Raw genomic sequence first — 26,087 nt, 5'->3', positions numbered from 1 at the left:
ACCACGTAATGCCCTTGTTCTAGCAAGGGTCTGAGTGATGTAGGATTCTTCACTTTTTGGCAGATGTTTTCGGCAGCTGAGCATAAAAAAGTGTTAATTTAATATTTGATTCAGTGCACCCCACTGACGCCCCACCAGATGAGTTTTCTAAAAGCATACTATTGATTAAGGTCGCATTCCTAAGTTTTTTAGACACACGCAAAATGTCACTTTCCTGCCAACCTCTGCCGGCCACCATATCTATATAAGAATAAATGCTAACGCCTAGCTAGACAAGCTGGGGTTATATCTCAATGTTTTTATTCAAAGTTGTAAGTGAATGGCTGCTGCTGGGAATCATGTGTTAGACACAGTAGCTGACTCCTAATTCCTAGGGCATAGCACGACCTTGCATGCATATTAAATGAACTACTGCTCCCACTCCTGAAACCCATGCATCTTATTGTTGAAGGCAGTGCAGGTGGTAGATGGCTGTTTAGCCTTGCTAGGCTATCGTTGAGATCTTGGATCATGTGAAGAGAAGCTTACATAGCCATACAAGTTCACCAGCTCACTAACTTCAACTTTTAGTCTTTCCTCCCCAAAGATAATCCTTGTTTTATCACAATTCCTGGTCTCTAGAAAGTTAGTTTGGTGATAGTCCATAATGTGCTCATCTTAACTGTGATCACTTAGGGACTAGTGTACAGGCCTGTATACACAGGCCAAAGTGCTGGTTTTCATTGACACAGTAGGACCACTATATATCCTAAGCCTACTGCTCCCTCTAGCTGTGACAACAGGAAAAGCTGGACCACTGTAGCAGACTAAGCTACGCGACTTGGACCATTGTATCTCCTAAGGCAACCGCTCCCTCTAGCAGAATATTCAGTTCATTCAGGCAGCCTCTACTGCACATGATGGCATCAGACAAATATACATCTGGCCTTGTATTATAAGGAGACGCCTGCCTTATTCTAATTTTTCAACGTGGATAGAAACACTTAATAGTATACTCATTTCAAACTGTAGACCACTGGCATGCCTGACTGTAGAGGGAAGCTGCCACACATGGCTCCAGGAGCACTGCCACATAGAGGTAGTGGCAGGCCAGGGTCTGGCAGCTCTGAGGTTTGGATTGAATAGCTTGGTCTCACCACCTCCCTCTAAGTCCCACAGCTCACCTCTAAGAAGGCACAGAAATGGCCCGGTGATCATAGACATGTGTATCTACCCAATTTACTGCCTGAACCTAAATTCCCATTTGCTAGAGTACGTGTCCTTCCTCTCTAGAAATACTAGAACTTCCACTCATATTAGACTAACCCCCTGGATCGGTTTGCCCATGTCCCTTTACATTTCAATTAATACATTATTTTAAAACCTAGCTCAAAACCTCTTTGCTCGCATTCTGTCAGTCATGTCCTATTTGTTTGCTTTGCTTGTCTGCAGTTTTGATTGTCTTCATCTGGTGACTGTCAACTAGTACATCACCAAATGAATTTGCAGGTTAAAAGCCAGTCCGATAGCACAGCGAGTAGAGCTCTCGCTTTGGCATCTGTGCAGAGCCTGCTAACGCAGGTTCGAATCCCGGCAGCGCCAAACTCAGCCTTTCATCCTTCCGAGCTCGATAAATGAGCACCACACACTGTGGGTAATAATGAGCGCTGTAATAAGGAGCGCTCAGACCCCTGAGGGTTCGTAGCGCTATATAAATGCTAAATTATTATTATTATTATTATTATTATTAATAAAAGAGGATGGAATTGAGTGGGTGCACATTTCTGTGCTTGGTGGTGTAAAACAATCCTATTTTCAGAGCATCCCTTGATTTATGCATGATATAAGTTTTGGTTCCACTAGGCAAACTTGACTCTCGTTCATATGCTGCGGACTAGACACAGTCATTGTTTTGCACCTCTGCAATTAAAAGAGATCAAATCGAAACAATGCAATGGGCTAATATTCCTCGATCTGACATGATGTCCCCTCAAATATATTTTTTTGTTTTGGTTTTTATTTTGTAGCCTACTGACCGCTATGGCGGAGCATGTGGTTCTCCAAACTCAGACTACATCAACAATTGCAACTACAACGCAGCCTATGAGCTCCTGGAACACATATATGGAGGACTACAGGTAAGAACCGGCCTTGGAGCTTACATTTAACCTGCCTTGCATGGCTGAAGAGACATCTTCTTAAACAGTGTGGGATTTATAAGTAAGCAGGGGGCTCTTCCCAATGAACCATGCCGTGTCAGCTACTGGAGATCTCTGAAAATGTTAGTTCTGTGAATTCATTGCATTGACTTGTCCTTTTTATTTATCTATTTATTTATTTCAATTCTTGATTGACATGATTAAGGGTCCCAAGCCATCATGCATCCTCCAAAGCTCTGTACGGCTCTTAGCACCTTGGGCTAACATGAGTTGGGCAACATAAAAGGAAAGGTGTCTACTCACGTCAGAATGTTTGGAACGAGGTCTATAACTGAGATTATAGACTGCATTCTTGATTAATTTGAGGGTGGATCCAGAGCTATGTTCCTACTGAAGCTATATTCCTGCAAGTTTCACATAATGTGACTTTTTCCACTGTACTGTTGCGTCCCTGGATCTATATCCATGAGTCTCTCCTTTGACCCTCACTGCTATGGGAGAAGAAGAATCCTAGTGATTCCCTTTAATACCTACCAGAAGACCCCAGGGAGGCACACTTTGGATTGTTCATCTCTCTTTCTCTCTCCAATATATATTAAAGGGAGAGGGAGAGAGAGATGAACGATGTACAGGCTTTGCTTAAAAATGTGCCTCCTTGTTATATATATATATATATATGAAAAAACTTTGCTAAATGGACGTTCTGGTTAATTAGCACTAATAAAGACCTATGAAATTCAGTGAAAAATCTTTGTTAAAGGAGCGTTATGGATACAAGTAAAACCGAAAATCCACAGAAATTCACCTGTTATGGTAAGCTAAGCCACCTTAACTTGCGCCTCTACCGTGCACTGCTAAGACTAACACCCAGGAAATAAAGATGGGCACTGAAACGGGGGAATAATGGCCCGCTAGCCCAAGTTATCGGGCCAAGTAAAGTGAGTGCGGATAACGCTACGGACCGTTCTCACCCATTCCAGCCCCTGCAATGGGCGATGAAGGCCATTAGCACCCCTGGTTGCTAAAGCAGTAACCTGGGGTGCAAAAAAAAACTATCCCCATTTGGAAAAAATTGTACCACATAGTGGTATGCCCACTTTAACCCCACTGCTGGTCCCTCGTGGTCATGGCCAGTAACCAGATTGTCACTGCCCATGGCCACAGGCTATACCTCAGTCACCAAAGGTATATCACTATCTTTTGTACCTACACTATGACACTTTTCAAAAAATAAAACACTGACACATTTGCAAAACCATGCTTTCGGGTCTTTGCCAATGCTCTTTGATTGAGTTTGCTGCAAATCCGTCCATGTTTTATTTTTTGAAAAGTGACAAAATGCATGTAAAAATATAGCCATATAACTTAGCCCTCACTTGACAAAATCCATTCAGACTTTGCACAAACATTCAAAGTTGGGTATATTATCTTTCTGAAAACTGGTGTGCAGATTTGTCAAACGGCAACAAAGTTATAAGCTATCTAAAAATGTTAAGACCCCATCTAATTTTGTCCCCTTTTGACAAAATGCCACCAAACTTTGCAAAAACATTCAAATATGGGTCTAAACTCTTTTTTTGCAAACTTCTGTGCAGATTCATCAAATGGCACTACATTTATAAGACTTTCAAATATTTTGGGACTCCCCTCTAATTTTGCCCCCTCTTGGCAAAACAGCACCACACTTTGCATAACAATTCAGGGTCAGATCTAAATGATATTGTAAATTCTCATGCAGTTTCATTGAGTAGCGCCAAAGTTATAATTATAAGCCATCCAAAAACTGCTTTTCACTGAGTGCACAGTGGTGGTGCGGGTTATGGTTGCTTAGCTTACCATAACTGGTGAATTTCAGGGGGTTCTCGGTTTTACTTGTAACCATAACATCCCTTTAAAAAAAATTTTTCATTGAATTTCATATGTTTTTATTAATGCAACTTAACCATAACGTCCCTTTAACAAAGTTCTTTCAGTGAATTACATGGGTTTTACCAGTGCCTGTTAATTTCCTAAAACTTACTAATATCATACTTACCCCAATATAGCAACATTTCTATCCAATTTACAGTTTCACCTTAAAACTCTGCCATTTCCCACCTTCTAGCATCATTTCCAACACTTCTATTCACTTTTTGCAACTTTTTTCACTGTTTTTGTGTCTGTCGAAAACATGGGTGTGGCAGTTCTTTACCACTGTTGACAATGTACCAAATGTTAAAGGTACCAAAGTGAAATGCATTGAGTGCAATCAGTCTCGGACACCTGGACAGTACTCCTATGGGACCACATCCACGTGCCGCCACACCCAAGCCAACCACTGCAATGCTCTCAGAAAGGCAGTTCCTTTCTTAGCAAGTAGTAGGCTGTCTTCATCCACCTCACTTTCAGTGATCTCAACCAGTACTGTGACCACACAGCCTACTTCTTTGGGACACAAAATCCCACCAGCTACCTTGCAAGCAATAAAAGAGGCTGTTGATCCATATCTTTCAAAGACAACAGTCCTCAGTATATACTGCAACACCACTCTGCAGGAGGGAGCAATTTCAAAGTGCTTTTGAAGCTGTAATCACGTAGCATGCGAAACGGTGCCCCCTACCTTAGATGTAACACACGCGCAGCATCTTCCCCTGTCTATCTGCCCCTCCATATTAGTGGTTGGTGCTTCTTCCCTCATTTTCCTCCCCACCTTACGTTCTAACTTCTCCTGCAAAAGAAAATAAAAAAACACAAAAAAGGTTCCTTTAGGAATCACCTTTCACAGTTAAAAAATAGAACTAAAAAAAATCTTATGGACTCCATCTACTTTGTATTTATCAGTAAAGTACATAGACTCAATAAGATTTTTCCAATATTTCCATAAGTATTTTGTGTTATGCTAATGGGAATAATGTGGTGTTCATCCCCCGTTCCAGGCACTGGAACGAGGGATAACGGCCCCCCAGCCCAAGTTATCGGTCCAAGCTAAGCAAAGGCGGATAACAAGGGCTCTGGATCATTATTCCAGGTTACAGCCGCTGCAATGGGGTATGAAGGCCATTATCACCATGAGTTGCCAAAGCGGTAACCCACAGTGCTGAAAAAAACCCTGATTTTTCTTCCTACAGCGGAACGCGCGTGTCGTCCCAGAGTAGGAAGGAAAATCCTTTTCAAAGATGGCCACCATGGTAACAGAAGGCGGGGTTCCGTACAGAGCCCCTTGTCCTTTTACATAGTGGCCTGCGGGAGGCGAAGAGAAAGAGCAAATTCAGCAGCGCCACCCGCCGTCGATAAAAAAGGTAAGTAGGCGGGAGAGTGTAAAAAAGAAATAACAAATTATTATTAATGGGTGGGTGAATATGAGGGTGGGGAGAGCCTGCCGCCAGGCCACTTGGAACGCAGGCTTGTACCGCCTATTCAAGCCCACGTTCCTAGCCACCTGATTGGCTTGCTCCCCTGCCCAGGGTGCTAATGGGCAATTGTATACTAGAGAAAAATATAAAAGGACAGAAACCATTTTCTGTCCCAAATACTTTTCTCTAGCACAAAATAAGGACCATAATCGATGAGCCTTTATAACTATCCACGGACTCCACAGTCCCCTTACCAGGCCATGGATCATTAAAACACCCAGATGACACATGCACACCATCTCACAGGGCAGCCCTTGTACCCTTTTTAATTTTATATTTGTAACACTCCCTCAAGGCTTGCTTTCAAACAGTCACACATCCATCCACCAATCACTTCCAAAAACTGTACATAGAACCCTATGATCATATTAAGCTTCCACACACCAACTGCCACTTAACAACTTTTAGAAATCTTTTGCATCTGCAGTTTGGATGCCAATGTGGGACACCACTAACTAACTACTGGAGGAGAGGAGTCCCAAGGGTGGGATGCATCTTAACCATAAAATCCCTTTAACAATGTTTTTTCTGTCAATTTAATATGTTTTTATAAGTGAAAATGTTTCATGGTGCTACATCACTGTATATAAGTTATTAATAATTCCTCCTTTCATATATATGAAAGAACTATGGACCTCCTTTAAGAAACATATTTTTTGCAACACATACTTATGTCTGTTGTTATCAGCAGTGCATGCTGAGGATGGAAATCATTGTTCAATTGCCTACGGCATAAGGTTCCACCATGAACCCAGCCAAACCAAACCACCCCTATTATTCACTGCACCTACCGTGCATCCTAGCTCAGTGTCCACTACACCCTAGTAATGTAACCAATGGTCAATGCTCATGGCTTGCAGCTATGGCCAGTCTCCAAATCCATGGGGCATAGGCTTTGGGCCAATGCTGCATTCCTCAATAAGAAAATCAGAGTACAAATGTGTGTTTGCAGAGGGCCAGGCCTACTACCAAGACACCAAATGTATATCACTAGATGTTCTACTTTCATTCTTACACTATCGAAAAATAAAATATAAGTCATATTTCCAAAAACATGCTTTCAGGTACTTGCTAATGCTCATCGCGCAGGTTTGTTGTAATCTAGTCCACCACTTCAGGCTGTAACCGCAGCAGAATCATTTTTTCCCATTCAAACCTACTGCCTCAGCCATGCCGCATGCCTGAATAAGCAAATTACAGTACACATTTCTCCTTGCTGACGGCCAGGCCCATTGCCCATCACTTTGTTGTGTACTTACATTTTACACTTTTGAAAAAAATAAAACACAGAAAATATTTTCAAAACCATGCTTTGAAGTTTTTGTTGACCGTCCTCGTGTATATTTGCTGCAATCCCATCCAGCACTTCAACCTGTACGCACAAGCAGATTTTTCTTTCCTATTCAAACCTATCCCAATTTCAAAAAACTTTACCACATAGCCAGTCCATCTTGGTCATGCCTACTTTAACCCCATTGCTGGTCCCTCGTGGTCATGGCCAGTAGCCAGATTGTTCAGGTAATGACTTGGGCCATGACCTGGACAATCTGGCCACTGCCCATGGCCACAGGCTATACCCTAGTCACCAAAGGTATATCACTATTTTTTGTACCTACATTATGACACTTTTGAAAAAATAAAACACAGACACATTTGCAAAACCATGCTTTCAGGTCCTTGTCAATGCTCCTTGATTGAGTTTGCTGCAAATCCGTCCATATTTTATTTTTTGAAAAGTGACAAACTGAATGTACAAATAATAGTCATATAACTTAGTCCCCACTTGACAAAATCCAATCAGACTTTACACAAACATTCAAAGTTGGATCTATTATCTTTCTGAAAACGGTTCTGTAGATTTGTCAAATGGCACCGCATTTATAAGCCTTTAAAATATTTTGGGACCCCCCCTAATTTTTTTCCCTTTTCACAAAACAGCACCACACTTTTCAGAATCATTCAGAGTCACGTCTAGAATATGTCCCCGAACATCATAGGTGTTCGGGAACATCACAGTACTGCCCCGGACATGCGGACTGTTCGTGGACATCGGAGTTGGAAAGCCACCTGTTTTTTGGGCTTTTTATGGACATATCTTATCCCATGCTCATCACCCTCTCACATCTCCAGAGATTGTTTTATTAGTTTGGCAAGTGCAATGTTGTGTTTTTTTAATATGTTTTTACTGCAATGTCCGTGGACAACGGAGGCAGTCCACAAATCCAACATGGCGGGCGTTTCCAAAAATCTGCCGCACCTCACGCTTTTCACCATCCAATCAGGGGGTGCGGTGCGTCTGATATCCGCGGACCTCAGGCTGTCCTCTGGGCCAATCGGATGCCCGTCCGCAGACTGAATAGGGAAGTAAGTCTGCAGACCGAACCCAGATATCACAAATTTCTTTTTATCTACATTTTGGCTGTTTTAATAGAAATTTTAGATGGTTTTACACCAAATTTACAAAAGCACGCTTTCAGGACCAAGCCACAGCTCCTGCTGCAAATTTGGTGAAAATCCATCCACTGGTTTGGGCTGTAGGCGGGAGCAAACATTTTTTCCATTGTGTCCATTGGAAAAAATACACATTTTGGGACCCCCCAATAAGTTTGCCCTCCTACACGATACCTCACCAAACTTCACAGAATCAATGTGACTGGGCCATATACTTTTTAAAAAAAATGTTTTGTGAGGATTCGTCCTGGGGAGGGGGTGGGAGGTTTGGGGGGGCAAAGTTACAAACCGCACAAAAAGTGCTCTTCCTATGGGTTGAGCAACTTAACCATAACGAAAGGGCCGCTTCTGCAGGCACTGTAATATTATATATATATATACATATATATATATATATGTATATGTATATGTATGTATATATATATATATATATACTAAAAAAAAAACTTTGTTAAGGGGACGTTATGGTTAAGTTGCGCTACTAAAAACCAGTGAAATTCCCTAAAAAAACTTTATAATCATGACATTATGGTTCACGATAAAACCCAAAAACCCCTGAAATTCGCCAGTTATGGTAGCCTAAGCAACCATAACTGCCTGCACCACTGTGCACTGCTAACACTAACACCAGCTAAGCAACCATAACTCGCGCCACCACCGTTCACCGCTACGACTAACACCCAGGACATCAAAGATAACATCACAAGCATCATTCATGACATCACTGATGATATCACATGCGCTTTTACCTTTCATACAAGGGGTCGTGAATGTAATGTTGGCAAAAACATATCAGGGATTATCGGAATATGTGTAATAAACGACATACTTCATCACGCAATGTAGTGTTCTAAAGAACATTCCATTGCAGTGTTCTTTCTAGTGCAGGAACCTACTCATACAGAAATGTAGATATTGGCTGCAGCATACACCACAGAGATGCTATATTTGTAATTTTCCAAAGTTATGTAATGAAACGGTGTATGCCTCTGCATAACAGTTTTCCGTACTGTGAAGCATGTACTAAATAGCTAATAACGCATCACTTGCTACATATTTCTACTAATACACCCAAAACATAAATAGACTACAATGCATAAACATATGGGGCTTATATATGGAGAGTAAAGTAAGCAAACAAGAGGCAGTGTCAATACCAACTGTGTATAATGTACATGATTGTATTCACGTACAAAAATGATGGCTGTGTTGCAGGCCTACTTCTTCCCCTATATATGTACAGCATAAGATGCGATTACATTCTAAGGAAAGTAGTGTAAGAACATGTGAGAATAGCAATATCTATAAATGTAATACCTTTTGAAAGTTAAGTTTCTGACTGTCAGTAAATAAACCCACCTCACCTATTTCTGCCAATAAATAAAAACAAGTAGGGCAGATATGTGATGTCATCAGTGATGTCATGAATGATATTTGTGATGTTATCTTTGATGTCCTGGGTGTTAGTCTTAGCACTGCACGGTGGAGGCACAAGTTATGGTTGCTTAGCTGGTGTTAGTGTTAGCAGTGCACAGTGGTGCAGGCAGTTATGGTTGCTTAGGCTACCATAACTGGCGAATTTCAGGGGTTTTGGGGTTTTACCGCGAACCATAATGTCATGATTATAAAGTTTTTTTTAGGGAATTTCACAGGTTTTTAGTAGTGCAACTTAACCATAACGTCCCCTTAACAAATTTTTTTTTTTAGTTTATTGGATGGGTTTTTAGTAGTACAATTTAAGTATAAGGTGTAGCTAAGAAAAAAATGTTGTACTGCATGTCACAGATTTTCAGTAGTGCAACATAACCAAAGGGTCCCTTTAGGAAGGGTCATTTGGTGAACAGTATACACCTTCCGAAGAATTCCACATGAAAATATACTGTTGCACAGCACCGTGACATGTCCCAGAATCAGTACACATTTACCTGAACAAAGTATGCCTGTTGGGCAATGTGGAAATAGATTTTATATTCATGTAGGGACATCCACCTTGAACATTTGCCTTACACAACGGCAACACGTATTGGTATGCAGCTATTGCCAATGCACTACACATTATATAATGGTAGAGAAAGTTGTACTTATATGAAAAAGACATCAGCTAAAGGCAGTCTTCCTCCCTAAAAAACAGCAGCAGTGGTGTAATGCAAAAACATAAGAAACTGTGTCGCTACCTTGCACATAACAGATGAAAAAATGTGTTGCCACACATACAGTCACTCATATTACCATTTGATGCCTTTTTGCTCAATGCCGTTCGCATATTGCCTTATTGCCTGCCGTGGCAAAAAATAAAGGCACCTTAAACAAAGATAACAATACGTTCATAACGACCTTTCACAGTATAATGGAAAAAAAAAATTTGTATACACTCCACGTACTCCTTATTTCTCTGTAAAGTACGTAGATGCAATAATCTTTGCCAGCAATAGTCTAAATTACTAATGTAGTAACGTGTGCTACTACAAAGGAAATTTACTTGTTGTAATTCGAGGCGACTTTGGCAGTAAGGATCACAAAAGAAAATCCTCTTTCAAGATGGCCGCCATAGGATGGGAAGGCGGTTATTGCATACATAGCCCCTCTTCCCTTTCCATTGTAGTTTGCAAAAACCACAAGTACGTGGCGTGACGCAGAACCTATAAATAAACATTCAGCGACGTACAAGGTAATAACTTACATTTGCAAATAAAACAGTGGAACGGTAAAGAACATGTGACCATTTTACAGGTTACAAAATAGATTTATTTAATAACAAGCTTGCAGAGACCATCGGAATAATCGCATAATCAATGCAATGATTACAATGCTGGTAAGGGAGGCATTGCAAATGTTAAAGATGAGGAGGCTGATTTTTTTGCTCAAACATTTTGGGGTCTTCGTTGAAGCAGTCGCTTTGTTTCCACAGTTCTTTCCCAGAAGTCGTCATGACATTGAGGCTACAGCACCATAAATGATGTCACATTGCTCCGAATAGCGAGTTCAGCGAACAGACAAAGCGGGCTTACAGTGTCATTCCACATTATTGTTATGGACAGGCAACTGCTCACCAGCAGTTGTATTTGTCGTCCGAAGAAGCCCTCACTCGGGATTTGAAAACCATGGCACCCACAGTACGGCAATATATACCTAGGCAGGAAAGGTTACAAAAAATATGTGTCAGTAACCAACCTGTAGCAAAAAAAAATTAAAATATCACACAGAAAATGTGCAAAGTGCTACACAAAAGTATGTGCTCAAAGTTGACATTCTAGTAATATCTTACTAATGTCCAAGTGTACCTACAGGTGGAGGTTACAAACGCCGAGATTTTGCATGCGCCTTAATAGAAAACAAAATGCCAAGTACAGAGAAAGACGATTATTTAGGTATGAAATAAAAAAGAGTGGACAAATAAAAAAAATTACCAAATATTAATGGTAAAAAAAGTTGAGTGCAGTCATACCCTGCAAATGAGCAACCTGTGCACTCTGCAAAATTACAGGAAAATTGTGAAAGGGCAGAAAAATAATATGTCAATTATATTAGCACAATTAGATGTGCAGTTATGTAAAAATAAAGCATGGTTTGCTGTAGAGTGGGCCAAAGTAAACTTACAAAATATTTATAGCCTCCATTCTTTTTCTGCAAATCAGTCACAAATGTGTTCGCAGCGAAGAATCTTCATCGACTGATATTGCATGTCCCATAGAAACTTTTTAAAACATAACCTTATCAATTGCTGTTTTTTTCGACCCTTTCACTCCGTGAATAGCGAGCAAGTTTCTCTTGGGCTCAAGGTCAAAAAACAATTGCCCTTTTACATTCACTCGGATGCGCGTGCGTATTGAGCGCTCAACCAAAAAAGCAACTTGTGCGGCCTTCACTCAGAAGCCAAATACATTCTTGCTTTGAAGCAACATATTGAAATCCAATTATGAGAACCTCTACTCCCATACACCTCCAGAAGTGCTTTTTCAAGCAAACAGTGCAGATGATGGCCTTAGTTTTCAAAACTGAAGAGGCCAATGTGAGGAAAATATTATTCCAAAACACATTTTATTCCACACGCTGCAATTGGTCGTGGTGCAGTGAGCACAAACTTGCATTTAAACATATAATTTTGCAGACAAGAAAACTGCACTTTTCCACTTTGTGCTTCTACAGACCATTGGCCCCCCTCAAAGGTGACCTTGTGAAATACTATTACTTGAGTTTGAGAAGTCTAATGCTCTCTTGTTTTGGAAGTGTTTCTGGCGGTATCCGCACACACGAAAACATTAGTAAAAGATAGGGGGGCCATCGAAGATAGCTGCCTTACTTCACGCTGTTCTTCAAACAATCTGGGAAAGAGCCACATGGTCGTGAGCACAACCTTTTTCCCCTGTTCAGTGTAAGGGGAAAAGAGAGGTTTTCAGAACCCCTCCCCCTTATAACTTTAGCCCCCCTGCACCAAACATCACCAAATTTGCCAACCAAAATCAGAGTGCCCGATATATTTTTTTCCCAAAGTTTGGCGACTCTTCGTCCAGGGGTAGGACAGTTATAAGGCAGCCAAAAACAGTTCTTTCTATGGAAACAGCCACTCCACCAAAGCAACACAGTCACTAACGTGCCTGTCTAATGTGCTGCAGTGGGTGACGGCAGAACCTAGAGGTTAAGATATATGTCCACGTACTTTTGAATTATAGGTGTACATTGGCTTATACCTCCAATGCTAACAAGGTCGTGTCTGGGTGCATGGGCTTCGGCCATGCAGCCAAGACTGTACACCCTACCCAGAACCATCTGACATGCTAACCTATAGGACGAGTGTATGCACTGCAGTAGTATGATGTGGTGTTTCTGGCCAGGGCCTAGGGTTTTAGGAGTATGATGTATGGGCTACGGGCTGCAGCCATGGAAGCAAAAGTCTATATCCTGCCCACAACCACCTCAGTGATGTTCAGTAGTACGGGTGTATTGATAGGTGTGGTATGCTTCACTTATTCAGGCCAGAGACTGCACTCCTAGCTGTGTGTCCATAGATATTATTGCAATGTGTTCCTGTGCACTGGCTTTTAACTCCAGTGCCTATAACTTTGTTGTTGGGTGCATGGCCTTCGGCCATGCACCCAACACTGTACACTCTCCCCTCAACCACGTAAGCGATAATCAATACTACACGTGTAGCCATGGTCTTGACATGCTGCGGTGGCTGTGGGCAGGGCCTACAGCCTTGGAAGTATGACCTTCGGCCTAAGGCCTACGGATCGGCATCCAAGACTCTAGTCCCTGCCCACAACCACCGCAGCATGTCTCGACCATGGTGGCGTACTAAGCAATAACACACCCATAGGTAAATGTAATATAATAGGGAAATACACTCAAAAGCAATGGTCACTAATGCCACGCGTGTCCTGCGAACATTTTCAAGGTGCCTGTACACAGCACGGACTCAAATAGTATCCTTATTAGATCCCTCATTTTCTGCACGTACAAACATCCTGAAGAAGGCGCCAATGAAGAATATGTAATAGACAATTGCCGCCCAAACAAGTACAGTATTTCATCCGTCTCTTACTCTTTAAACCTCCCGAAGCATTGTAGGAAATCAAAATAATTTCCCAAACACCATTTCCCATGGCAAATACATCATTAACATCTACCGGCCAAACAAGTACACTATTTAACCCATCTCTTACTCTGTGATCCTCCCCACGCTCTGTAGGAGAGGAAAACAGTTTCCAAAACAGCATTTCGCCTCTGATAGGTAGCGCGCTGTCTTCGGATCCAAGATGTCGGGCGCATCCAGACATTCTGACGTACATCACAGCTTGCTGTAGCAAATCGGCGAAGACGTCGCGTGTCCGCGGTGATGACGCCACCCCCCCTGGCCAATCGGTATCATGTCCGCGGAGCGAACAGGGAAATGTGACCGTGGAGTGGGCATAGATATCACTAATTTATTGAGACATATTTTTTGGTCATTTTAAAGGAAAGTACTGGATGGATTGTCATCAAATTTACTAAAGCACGCTTTCGGGTCCAAGCCCCAGCCCCTGCCGCAAATTTGGTGAAAATCCGTCCAACGGTTTGGCCTGTAGCCGTGCGCAAAGTTTTTCCCCCATTCAGTCTATGGGAAAAAAGACGTTTTGGGAGCCCCCCTATAACTTCCCCCCCTGGACCAAACATCACCAAACTTTGTAAAAGAAATTCAGAGTGGCCCATATACTTTTTTTGCAAACTTTGGTGAGGATTCGTCCAGGGGGAGCCGAGTTATAGGCCGCCCAAAAAGTGCTCTTCCTATGGAAACAGCAACTTAACCATAACTACACGGCCACTGCCGTGGCCGTGTAATATATATATATGTATGTATACAGCTACTAGGAACTGCCAATTTCCTGTACATCGCCTACAGACCTGCACATCCATTTTCCCTGACCTGAATTGCCCTTACCACATCTGTTGCCCTAATACTGAACTGTCCAAATCATGTCCATTACCCCTAGAATCACTCATTGCAAACTAGACACTGCCCTTGACATGTCAACTTCCCCAAGAACTGTCCATGTCACATTCTTTGCTTCTCTTTTCATGGTCAATGTTCCCAGAACTGCCCTATACCATGTCTACAATCCCAGATCCCTCATTTGCCTTGCCTTCAGAACTGCCCATGTCACATCAATTTCCCCCCAGAATTGCCCCTTGCCAATTCCATTGTCATCTGCCCCTGGAACTGCCCTGTATCATGTCCATTGCCACTAACATGTACTTTCTGTGTCCTATCCTTTGCCACATAACTCATCCTTGTAATATCATTTGCCCTGAGAACTCTGCCCTGAACTTCCCCTTGCCCTCACCCATATGCTACCTGAAACCTGGTGCACCCACTTTGGTCCCCAGCAATGAATGCATTGGTATGTATTGGCCAGGGTGAAGAATCCTGCAGTGCTGCACATGACTTCTCTCCTGGACAGTGCTGGAAGACCACACTTATCCATAAAGGGAACCTCACACTGTGTCCCTTCTTGTGCATTAGGCAGCATATCAGTTCACTAATTCCACCCCCCAGGCAGATGGTGACCTCCCTTGGATGTCTAATACATTGCCCAGAATAGAGGCTCTGTCACCCCTCCCTGTGGCACACTGAGGGTGGGGTCAGTGAACTGATACCAATACCAAGCCTAATAATCAAGAAGAGATTTCAGAAACAGTCTTGGGGTGTATCAGTTTTAAGTCAGAAGGTATTCTATAAGGGGCAAGTCGCTTCCACTCTAGTCATGGCCAGGTACTGCAGGGTGTTCTTCCATCATGAAAACAAACCATGCCGCCAGTGGTCTGCAGCTTTGCTGTCATTGCAAGTGACTGGAGACTCCATCACAAACTGACACTATCTTCTTCTGTACCATGGTGGAAGCGTGAAAAACTCCCACCTTGGAGTCATTCCATATGGCTCACTCCATCATAGACCTCAACCTGCCCACTGAGCACAATGCTTTCGATTTCAGGCGACCTCTTAATGCCATTAGTTTGCTGTAAGTAACTTGCTGAGTGGGATTTAGCCTATACATGCAAGCTCATTGTTTCAACCTCCCTTGATGCTTGCCCATATTGAACAGTGTTTTCCCTGAATGAAATAATGTTCCTAACTGTATGCTATTATTTTCCTCTTTTTAGAAACCACCCACTTCACATGTAGCACAAGGACAGGTTTGTTTTTATTCTTACTTAACAGCATGAATACATTATGTTTTGTTGAAAATGGTTCCCAGTTTTGTTGATCCAGCATGCCTCTGCTCCGTGTTGAAGGGAAAGCATCCCGGGGAATGAGGAGCTGGATTAGTCTCCATGCCTGTTCACGTATGAGTCTCTGTTATTGGTAAACCATTTTAGTGGTGATTTGTGCTTTTCAGTGAAGTGAAAACCTTTCTATGAACTGGATTGAGACTGTAGGCCTTTAAGAGGCTCACGTCCCTGTACGGGAGGATAGAGAGAGTGGGGGGATAGGGAACAGCAACACCAATAATGAAGTAAGAAGCGCAGGGGGTAACAAAGGGATTCACTGTCGAGTTGAGGTTAATTTCCTAGGGGGTCATTACGAGTTAGGCAGTAAAAGTAAATTTTTACTGGCATGGAGGCAATACCGGGTCCGGGTAGTAATGACGCTGCTAAAAGCGGCCGATTACGGGTATGCTTGCACGTGTGTAGCAGCATGCCAGTAACAACATTACTGGCTTGCCGCTAAAGTCCCTAAAACATCCCCTAGTGGCATCATAGAAAGTGTTGACAGCCCTTCCGCCACTGTCCACCTCTAAATAACGGGCCCGTCATTAACGGGTCAGGCATTAGCGGGCCCGCTAATTACGGTCCGGCTAATAACGGGCCCACTAATACCGGAACCGGAAGTAATGTCATAGCGCCGGAACGGGAAATGGCACGGCGGCCATCTTGAAAAACACAATCCATTGACATCCTCGATACACAGGACCCTGAGCCTGAATCCAACACCAGAACATCAACCACACCACCAGCACCATGCCAAAGGCGATTAAGAAAGGGGCATCCCGGCAGCGGAAGGAGCGGTTCTCCGAGGATGAACTGAACATGCTCGCGGACACTCTTGCTGAGAATGCAGAGGTGGTATTTGCATCAGACCTGAAAAGAGCAGCACAGCTAAAAAAGAAGTAGATATGGGAGCTAATGGCCCAGAAAGTGAGTGTGGTTGGCACCAACCCTGCACAGTAAAGGACGTGAGAAAACATTGGGACGACCTGCGCCTCAGAATGCGCAATATCTTGTCAGCCAACCGTAGCCAATCAAACTGAGCCACTGGGAAGAAACCTGCACAAGCACAATAGGTATGGAGTCCATAGAAGGTGTGGGAGAAATGGAACATGAAGCCACGTCATCGGCAGATGGAGGTGAGTGTCCTAAGAAAACACTGTATTGCAAAGTATGAAGATAGTCCACTAATGTGACGGTGCCATGAGGCAATGCATGGCCCATTACACACACATGGACACATCCCTGCCTAGATCACCGTCCCCAGCACTTACACATCCACTTGCATGCAGCATGCCTATGCCATACCTGACACACACCACAGACAGGGAAACGGCATGTGTCACACTGCACGCAGTCCACAACACAAAGGCATGTCTCACAGCAGACACCACTTCACACATGTGTGAACCTAACGTATGCCTGAGCAACCACAACAAATGGCAGTTAACCTGTATGCTACAAGAGTAGGACAGCAAGTCATCAAATGTGTGCAACTGCACTAATACCATTGTATGCATGATGCATGTACAACCATCACTGATGTCGTCCCTCTTATGGTCCCCCACAGGCCGAGATACCGACAGCAATGCAGAGGACTCTGCAGCACAGGCCACCACACCTACCAAGAGGGCCAAGTCCAGGGAAGAAACCAACAGGCCTTCCACCTCCAAGGGCACTGGCAAGGCAGATCAGCAACCGAGGAGAAAGGCACCAATGGATGGCATGGAACAGGGGCGTCATAGCTCATCCACTACTGCACAAATTCCAACACCTGTGGTATCCGCAGCTGTAGAGCTGGTGGCAGATGGGACACTGTCTGCAGCCACCAGTTCTGTTGGGGAGGCAGCTGCCTCTGCGCCACAGAGTGGTGTTGAGGTCCTTTCACAAGGCGAGGTGTGTGTCCCTGAGGAGGACACACGCTCCATGGAATTCCTTGGCACACCCAGCCCCACCCAAGAACAACAATACACACCCATCAGCACACCCGATGGCACATTTCATGTCCAGTCGGAAGGAGAGGCTGAAGCAGAGGCCTGGAGCCCCACATAGGACACACCAGATATGGGCCCCTTGCCACACCAGCCATCCACCTCCACAGGTGTCCGAGACGGGGAGTTCAGGATGTCACAGATGAAGGTGCGCCAGCAGGAGTTGACCGGCCTAGTGAAGCAATATGTCACTGATGGTGATGTGACGAGGGAGCAGGCCAGAGACAACACTGCGACCATGAAAGGAGCCATGGAGGCGAGCACACAGAAGATCTGTGAGGAGCTGTCGGCAGTGCGGCAGGTCCTTGGCAGGATTTCGGATGCCATGGAGGCTCTGCGTCCTGCCCCGACACTTGAGCATGTGCCCATGGGGTCTTCCTCAAGCTCAACACAGACAAGCCCCCTGCGCAGTTCTGTGCGCACCATGCGGCGCTCCAGCATGCCACCCCGGAGTCAGACACAGGCCATTAGTTGCAGGCTCAGCCTGCATGTGCACACCTATGCAGACTGGAGTGGCCTAACATTGCACGCCAATTGTGGGGGGGTTGTGTGGGGAGGGGGAAGGGGAAGGGGTGTGTGGGGGAGGCAGAGGGGGGAGGTGGTGTGTGGGGGAGTTGTGAGGGGAGGCAGAGAGGGTAGGGGTGTGTGTGGGGTGGAGGGTAAGAGCACTTTCAACTTTTTCCTGTTAAATACACCCATTGTGTACCTGAAAAAATACTTGACTGGACATTCCTTATTGTGTATGTCTCATTTATTGGTTTACAGTGCATAGTTTCCATGTACCCCCACACCCAGTGCCCTCAGTCCCACATTCATGGCACCCTCTGCACCCATGTGTCCTAGAAGTATTGGCCTATCACTGACTGGTGCACAGCACGTCCCTCATGCGCATCGCCACCGGGATGATGTACAACCCCCTCTTCTTCATCTTCTTCATCCTCACCTGGTGGTTGCTGGTCAAAGTGAGGGGGCAGAGGCATGTTCCGTCGGTTGCACATGTTGTGCAGCATGACACATGCCATAATGATCTTGGCCACCTTCTCATGCCTGTACAGGAGTGCCCCATCCGACCAGCTAAGACAGCGAAAACGTGCCTTCAACAGGCCAAATGTCTGCTCGATGACCACACGGGTACGGGTATGGGAATGATTGTAGTCCTCTTTGTGCCTGTTCTTCGGGTTCCGGACAGGGGTGAGGAGCCACGTCTTCAAAGGAATAGCCGCTGTCACCTGCATGGGTGCAAAATAAGGTACTTGTAAGTCAATTCCTGATGGACACCTGTACTTATCACAAATGCCTGCAGATATTTTTTGTTCACATGCACATTTCCCTGGTTGTATTCACACATTTTACCTTGCCACAATGTGTGCTGTGCCATGGTTTTATGATGTGGGTTGCGCCTTCCAGTTGATACAGGGTGTACACTCCCTTGATTTTCTTCATGCACTATGGATGTATTCCGATGTGTTTGTTATCATTTTGTGATGTGTAGTGATTAGTATAATTTTGTTACTGCCAGCATTGCCAGGAGTCTCAGCATTATTTGTCATTCAGCGCTTATTATTCCCATGGTGACTTGCAGTGCTACTGTGCTAGTGGCCCTGTGACAAGCAGTGTATACCCTTGGTGGAAATGATTTGTGCACTCTCATGGATGCTTGTCCTGTGTTGTGAATTGCTGCAGACATTTACGTTGTGCATACTCACAGCATGTTGCTGGATTGTGTTATGGAGGGTGAGCTCTGATGATGGCTGGTGGACATGTTGTGGGATGTGGGCTGGTTATAAGCTAGGCATGCTGTGATTGGTGTGCAGCTTCCATCATTGCTATGGGGATTGGTAGTCATGTTCAGTTTGGGATGCTTTGGGTCACAGTGTTTTGCGATGTGGACTTTGGGCTGTCACCACAACAATGACGCCATGGTGGTGTGTGCATCTCTCCCCCCATTACACTGTCATGTGCCTGTCATGCGACTTACCAAGAAGCCAGGCACGTCGTCCTGCATGTCGCTCCATGTAGCATGGTAGCGTGGAGTTCCGCAGGACCATTGAGTCATGAGTTGATCCTGGAAATCGGGCACAACAATGTGTGATGATCTTGCTGGAGTCACATACCATCTGTACATTGATGGAGTGATATAGCTTACGATTGCGGTACACCGCCTACGTGGCATGCAGGACCACCAATTCTACATGGGTGCAGTCAAGTGCACCAATACAATTTGGCATGCCTGCCAGTGCATGGAAGCCAACTTTCGTGTCAAAGATCTCCTGGGCAGTCCCTGGCAGGGATATGTAGTTCCAGGAGGGCATCCAGCACTTGGTTCAGCATGCGAGAAAATAAGGGTTGTGATATGCCATGCATGTGCCCCATTGTGTGCTGGTAGGTGCCTGTGGCCAGGAAGTAGAGCACAGACACTACCTTCAGTAGAGGGGGGATGGCGGTGCGTATTTCAATCAGGCTGACAATGTCGTTGTGTATCATGTCCCCAATGGTGGTGATGGTGTCCCGGTCCAGACGGTACAGGGTGTGGATCTTCTCAGGAGTTAGGTTGAATGGACTGGCTCTGATGCAAGGGATTGGGGGCTGCCTGCGTGGTACCACTGGCTGCACTGGTGGGGCTTGCTGGGCCTGTCTCACCCTCCTTCTCCTCCTGCGTCCCCTCTGTGGTGCCTGTTGTTGTTGTTGCTGGTGTAGCAATGCAAGCATGTCCTCCAGCCCCATTATTGCTACTGCAAGTGGAATCAGTTTGGTGTGTTAAGGGGTGTAGTGTGTGGGTGTGCTCCTTTTGTGCTGGGCCAGACTCCATTGCCTCCACCTGTGCTGATTGTGTGCACCTGTGGCAGTTGGGAACACTGCACATTGCTGTTTGTGGGTGGTTCGCAATGCCGGTGATGCCGGCATCCGGTATCCCTTATTACCACCTTCATGATGCCGGTATTTGCATGTCCACATGACTTGTGATGTCCTCCTGTTAAAGCCATCCTGGTATTGCCGGACCGAAAGGCAGCGTGCCCGCGTGCATGCCGGTCCGGGGGTGCACAGTATCAGCGGTGGCGCTGATACTGGATTGTTGCTTCGTAATAGCCTGGAGCGGTATGCGGTGCCGGTAATCCCTTACCAGCATAGTTTTTCCATTACCGCCTACCTCGTAATGACCCCCTTAGTCTCCGAAGTCTAGAGAGAGACATGGCGAGAGTGAGCTAAGGGACTGGTTACAAGTCTTCAATCTGGCCAAGTAGAGCAGCAGGTATCGGAAGGATTGTTTATGGAGTTTGCGATTTAATGACTTCCTCAGTCTAGAGAGAGGCATGGTGAGAGTGAGCTAAGGGATTGGTTACATGTCTTCAGTCTGGTCAAGTCGAGCAGCAGCTATTGGAAGGATTGTTTATGGAGTTTGCGATTTAATGACTTCCTCAGTCTAGAGAGAGATATTGGCGAGTGTGAGCTAAGGGACTAGCTGCAACTCTTCAATCTGGCCAAGTAGAGCAGCAGGTATAGGAAGGATTGTTTATGGAGTTTGCTATTTAATGACTTCCTCAGTCTAGAGAGAGGCAGGGCGAGTGTGAGCTAAGAGACTGGTTACGAGTCTTCAATCTGGCCAAGTAGAGCAGCAGGTATAGGAAGGATTGTTTATGGAGTTTGCGATTTAATGACTTCCTCAGTCTAGAGAGAGGAATGGCGAGAGTGAGCTAAGGGACTGGCTACAAGTCTTCAATCTGGCCAAGTAGAACAGCAGCTATAGGAGAAATTGTTTATGGAGTTTGCTATTTATTTAATGACTTCCTCAGTCTATCGAGAGGCATGGTGAGAGTGAGCTAAGGGACTGGTTACACGTCTTCAATCTGGCCAAGTAGAGCAGCAGGTATGGGAAGGATTGTTTATGGAGTTTTCTATTTAATGACTTCCTCAGTCTATAGAGAGCATGGTGAGAGTGAGCCAAGGGACTAGCTACAAGTCTTCAATCTGGCCAAGTAGAGCAGCAGGTATAGTAAGGATTGTTTATGGAGTTTGCTATTTAATGACTTCCTCAGTCTAGAGAGAGGCATGGTGAGAGTGAGCTATGAGACTAGCTACAAGTCCTCAATCTGGCCAAGTAGAGCAGCAGTTACAGGAAGGATTGTTTATGGAGTTTGCTATTTAATGACTTCCTCAGTCTAGAGAGAGGCATGGTGAGAGTGAGCTATGAGACTAGCTACAAGTCTTCAATCTGGCCAAGTAGAGCAGCAGTTACAGGAAGGATTGTTTATGGAGTTTGCTATTTAATGACTTCCTCAGTCTAGAGAGAGACATGGCGACAGTGAGCTAAGGGACTGGTTACAATTCTTCAATCTGGACAGGTAGAGCAGCAGGTATACGAAGGATTGTTTATGGAGTTTGCTATTTAATTACTTCCTCAGTCTAGAGAGAAGCATGGTGAGAGCGAGCTGAGGGACTGGTTACACGTCTTCAATCTGGCCAAGTAGAGCAGCAGGTATCGGAAAGATTGTTTATGGAGTTTGCTATTTAATGACTTCCTCAGTCTATAGAGAGCATGGCGAGAGTGAGCTAAGGGACTAGCTACAAATCTTCAATCTGGCCAAGTAGAGCAGCAGGTATAGGAAGGATTATTTATGGAGTTTGCTATTTAATGACTTCCTCAGTCTAGAGAGAGGCATGGCGAGAGTGAGCTAAGAGACTGGTTACGAGTCTTCAATCTGGCCAAGTCGAGCAGCAGCTATTGGAAGGATTGTTTATGGAGTTTGCGATTTAATGACTTCCTCAGTCTAGAGAGAGACATTGGCGAGAGTGAGCTAAGGGACTAGCTGCAACTCTTCAATCTGGCCAAGTAGAGCAGCAGCTATTGGAAGGATTGTTTATGGAGTTTGCGATTTAATGACTTCCTCAGTCTAGAGAGAGGAATGGCGAGAGTGAGCTAAGGGACTGGCTACAAGTCTTCCATCTGGCCAAGTAGAACTGCAACTTTAGGAGAAATTGTTTATGGAGTTTGCTATTTATTTAATGACTTCCTCAGTCTATAGAGAGGCATGGTGAGAGTGAGCTAAGGGACTGGTTACACGTCTTCAATCTGGCCAAGTAGAGCAGCAGGTATGGGAAGGATTGTTTATGGAGTTTTCTATTTAATGACTTCCTCAGTCTATAGAGAGCATGGTGAGAGTGAGCCAAGGGACTAGCTACAAGTCTTCAATCTGGCCAAGTAGAGCAGCAGGTATAGTAAAGATTGTTAATGGAGTTTGCTATTTAATGACTTCCTCAGTCTAGAGAGAGACATGGCGAGAGTGAGCTAAGGGACTGGTTACAATTCTTCAATCTGGACAGGTAGAGCAGCAGGTATACGAAGGATTGTTTATGGAGTTTGCTATTTAATTACTTCCTCAGTCTAGAGAGAAGCATGGTGAGAGCGGGCTAAGGGACTGGTTACACGTCTTCAATCTGGCCAAGTAGAGCAGCAGGTATCGGAAGGATTGTTTATGGAGTTTGCTATTTAATGACTTCCTCAGTCTATAGAGAGCATGGCGAGAGTGAGCTAAGGGAATAGCTACAAATCTTCAATCTGGCCAAGTAGAGCAGCAGGTATAGGAAGGATTGTTCATGGAGTTTGCTATTTAATGACTTCCCCAGTCTAGAGAGAGGCATGGTGAGAGTGAGCTAAGAGACTGGCTACAAGTCTTCAATCTGGCCAAGTAGAACAGCAGGTACAGGAAGGAATGTTTATGGAGTTTGCTATTTAATGACTTCCTCAGTCTAGAGAGAGACATGGCGAGAGTGAGCTAAGGGACTAGCTACAAGTCTTCAATCTGGCCAAGTAGAGCAGCAGGTATAGGAAGGATTGTTTATGGAGTTTGCTATTTAATTACTTCCTCAGTCTAGAGAGAGGCATGGCGAGAGTGAGCTAAGAGACTGGTTACGAGTCTTCAATCTGGCCAAGTCGAGCAGCAGCTATTGCAAGGATTGTTTATGGAGTTTGCGATTTAATGACTTCCTCAGTCTAGAGAGAGACATTGGCGAGAGTGAGCTAAGGGACTAGCTGCAACTCTTTAATCTGGCCAAGTAGAGCAGCAGGTATAGGAAGGATTGTTTATGGAGTTTGCTATTTAATGACTTACTCAGTCTAGAAAGAGGCAGGGCGAGTGTGAGCTAAGAGACTGGTTACGAGTCTTCAATCTGGCCAAGTAGAGCAGCAGGTATAGGAAGGATTGTTTATGGAGTTTTCAATTTAATGACTTCCTCAGTCTAGAGAGAGGAATGGCGAGAGTGAGCTAAGGGACTGGCTAAAAGTCTTCAATCTGGCCAAGTAGAACAGCAGCTATAGGAGAAATTGTTTATGGAGTTTGCTATTTATTTAATGACTTCCCCAGTCTATAGAGAGGCATGGCGAGAGTGAGCTAAGGGACTGGTTACAATTCTTCAATCTGGACAGGGAGAGCAGCAGGTATACGAAGGATTGTTTATGGAGTTTGCTATTTAATTACTTCCTCAGTCTAGAGAGAAGCATGGTGAGAGCGAGCTAAGGGACTGGTTACACGTCTTCAATCTGGCCAAGTAGAGCAGCAGGTATAGGAAGGATTGTTTATGGAGTTTGCTATTTAATGACTTCCTCAGTCTATAGAGAGCATGGTGAGAGTGAGCTAAGGGACTAGCTACAAGTCTTCAATCTGGCCAAGTAGAGCAGCAGGTATAGGAAGGATTGTTCATGGAGTTTGCTATTTAATGCCTTCCTCAGTCTAGAGAGAGGCATGGTGAGAGTGAGCTAAGCGACTGGCTACAAGTCTTCAATCTGGCCAAGTAGAGGAGCAGGTACAGGAAGGAATGTTTATGGAGTTTGCTATTTAATGACTTCCTCAGTCTAGAGAGAGACATGGCAAGAGTGAGCTAAGGGACTAGCTACAAGTCTTCAATCTGGCCAAGTAGAGCAGCAGGTATAGGAAGGATTGTTTATGGAGTTTGCTATTTAATTACTTCCTCAGTCTAGAGAGAGGCATGGCGAGAGTGAGCTAAGAGACTGGCTACAAGTCTTCAGTCTGGCCATGTAGAGCAGCAGGTACAGGAAGGAGTGTTTATAGAGTTTTATATTTAATGACTTCTTCATTCTAGAGAGAGGCATGACGAGAGTGAGCTTAGGGACTGGTTACAAGTTTTCAATCTGGCCAAGTAGAGTAGCAAGTGCAGGAAGGATTGTTTATGGAGTTTGCTTTTTAATGACTTCCTCAGTCTAGAGAGAGACATGATGAGAGTGAGCTAAAGGACTGGTTACACGTCTTCAATCTGGCCACGTAGAGCATCAGCTATTGGAAGGATTGTTTATGGAGTTTGCTATTTAATTACTTCCTCAGTCCAGGGAGAGAGAGGCATGGCGAGAGTGAGCTAAGGGACTGGTTACAAGTCTTCCATCTGGCCAAGTAGAGGAGCAGGTACAGGAGGAAATGTTTATAGAGTTTGCTATTTAATGACTTCCTCAGTCTAGAGAGAGACATGGCGAGAGTGAGCTAAGGGACTAGTTACAAGTCTACAATCTGGCCAAGTAGAGCAGCAGGTATAGGAAGGATTGTTTATGGAGTTTGCTATTTAATTACTTCCTCTGTCTAGAGAGAGGCATGGCGTGAGTGAGCTAAGAGACTGGCTACAAGTCTTCAATCTGGCCAAGTAGAGGAGCAGGTATGGGAAGGATTGTTTATGGAGTTTTCTATTTAATGACTTCCTCAGTCTATAGCGAGCTGGTGAGAGTGAGCCAAGGGACTAGCTACAAGTCTTCAATCTGGCCAAGTAGAGCAGCAGGTATAGTAAGGATTGTTTATGGAGTTTGCTATTTAATCACTTCCTCAGTCTAGAGAGAGGCATGGTGAGAGTGAGCTAAGAGACTAGCTACAAGTCTTTAATCTGGCCAAGTAGAGCAGCAGTTACAGGAAGGATTGTTTATGGAGTTTGCTATTTAATGACTTCCTCAGTCTAGAGAGAGACATGGCGAGAGTGAGCTAAGGGACTGGTTACAATTCTTCAATCTGGACAGGTAGAGCAGCAGGTATACAAAGGATTGTTTATGGAGTTTGCTATTTAATTACTTACTCAGTCTAGAGAGAAGCATGGTGAGAGCGAGCTAAGGGACTGGTTACACGTCTTCAATCTGGCCAAGTAGAGCAGCAGGTATCGGAAGGATTGTTTATGGAGTTTGCTATTTAATGACTTCCTCAGTATATAGAGAGAATGGTGAGAGTGAGCTAAGGGACTAGCTACAAAGTCTTCAATCTGGCCAAGTAGAGCAGCAGGTATAGGAAGGATTGTTCATGGAGTTTGCTATTTAATGACTTCCTCAGTCTAGAGAGAGGCATGGTGAGAGTGAGCTAAGAGACTGGCTACAAGTCTTCAATCTGGCC

The 26,087-nt window shown here is 44.5% G+C and overlaps 1 protein-coding gene across 3 annotated transcripts in view; it reads left to right on the top strand.

Annotated features, from left to right (window-relative positions):
• Positions 1–26,087, top strand: part of LOC138512972 (poly(3-hydroxybutyrate) depolymerase-like) — a 481,140-nt gene that overhangs the window by 80,076 nt on the left and 374,977 nt on the right. For all 3 annotated transcript variants that reach the window (XM_069627698.1, XM_069627699.1, XM_069627697.1), the window contains 2 exons: positions 2,007–2,117; positions 15,620–15,652. In XM_069627698.1, coding sequence (XP_069483799.1) covers positions 2,007–2,117; positions 15,620–15,652 — 144 coding nt within the window. The remainder of the gene's footprint in view (positions 1–2,006; positions 2,118–15,619; positions 15,653–26,087) is intronic.

The sequence above is a fragment of the Ambystoma mexicanum genome, chromosome 12, assembly GCF_040938575.1.
Source record: "Ambystoma mexicanum isolate Mex_15411 chromosome 12, UKY_AmexF1_1, whole genome shotgun sequence".
Taxonomy (NCBI): domain Eukaryota; kingdom Metazoa; phylum Chordata; class Amphibia; order Caudata; family Ambystomatidae; genus Ambystoma; species Ambystoma mexicanum.
The sequence above is the reverse complement of the archived record's forward strand: the minus strand, read 5'-3'. Positions and strand labels throughout refer to the sequence as shown.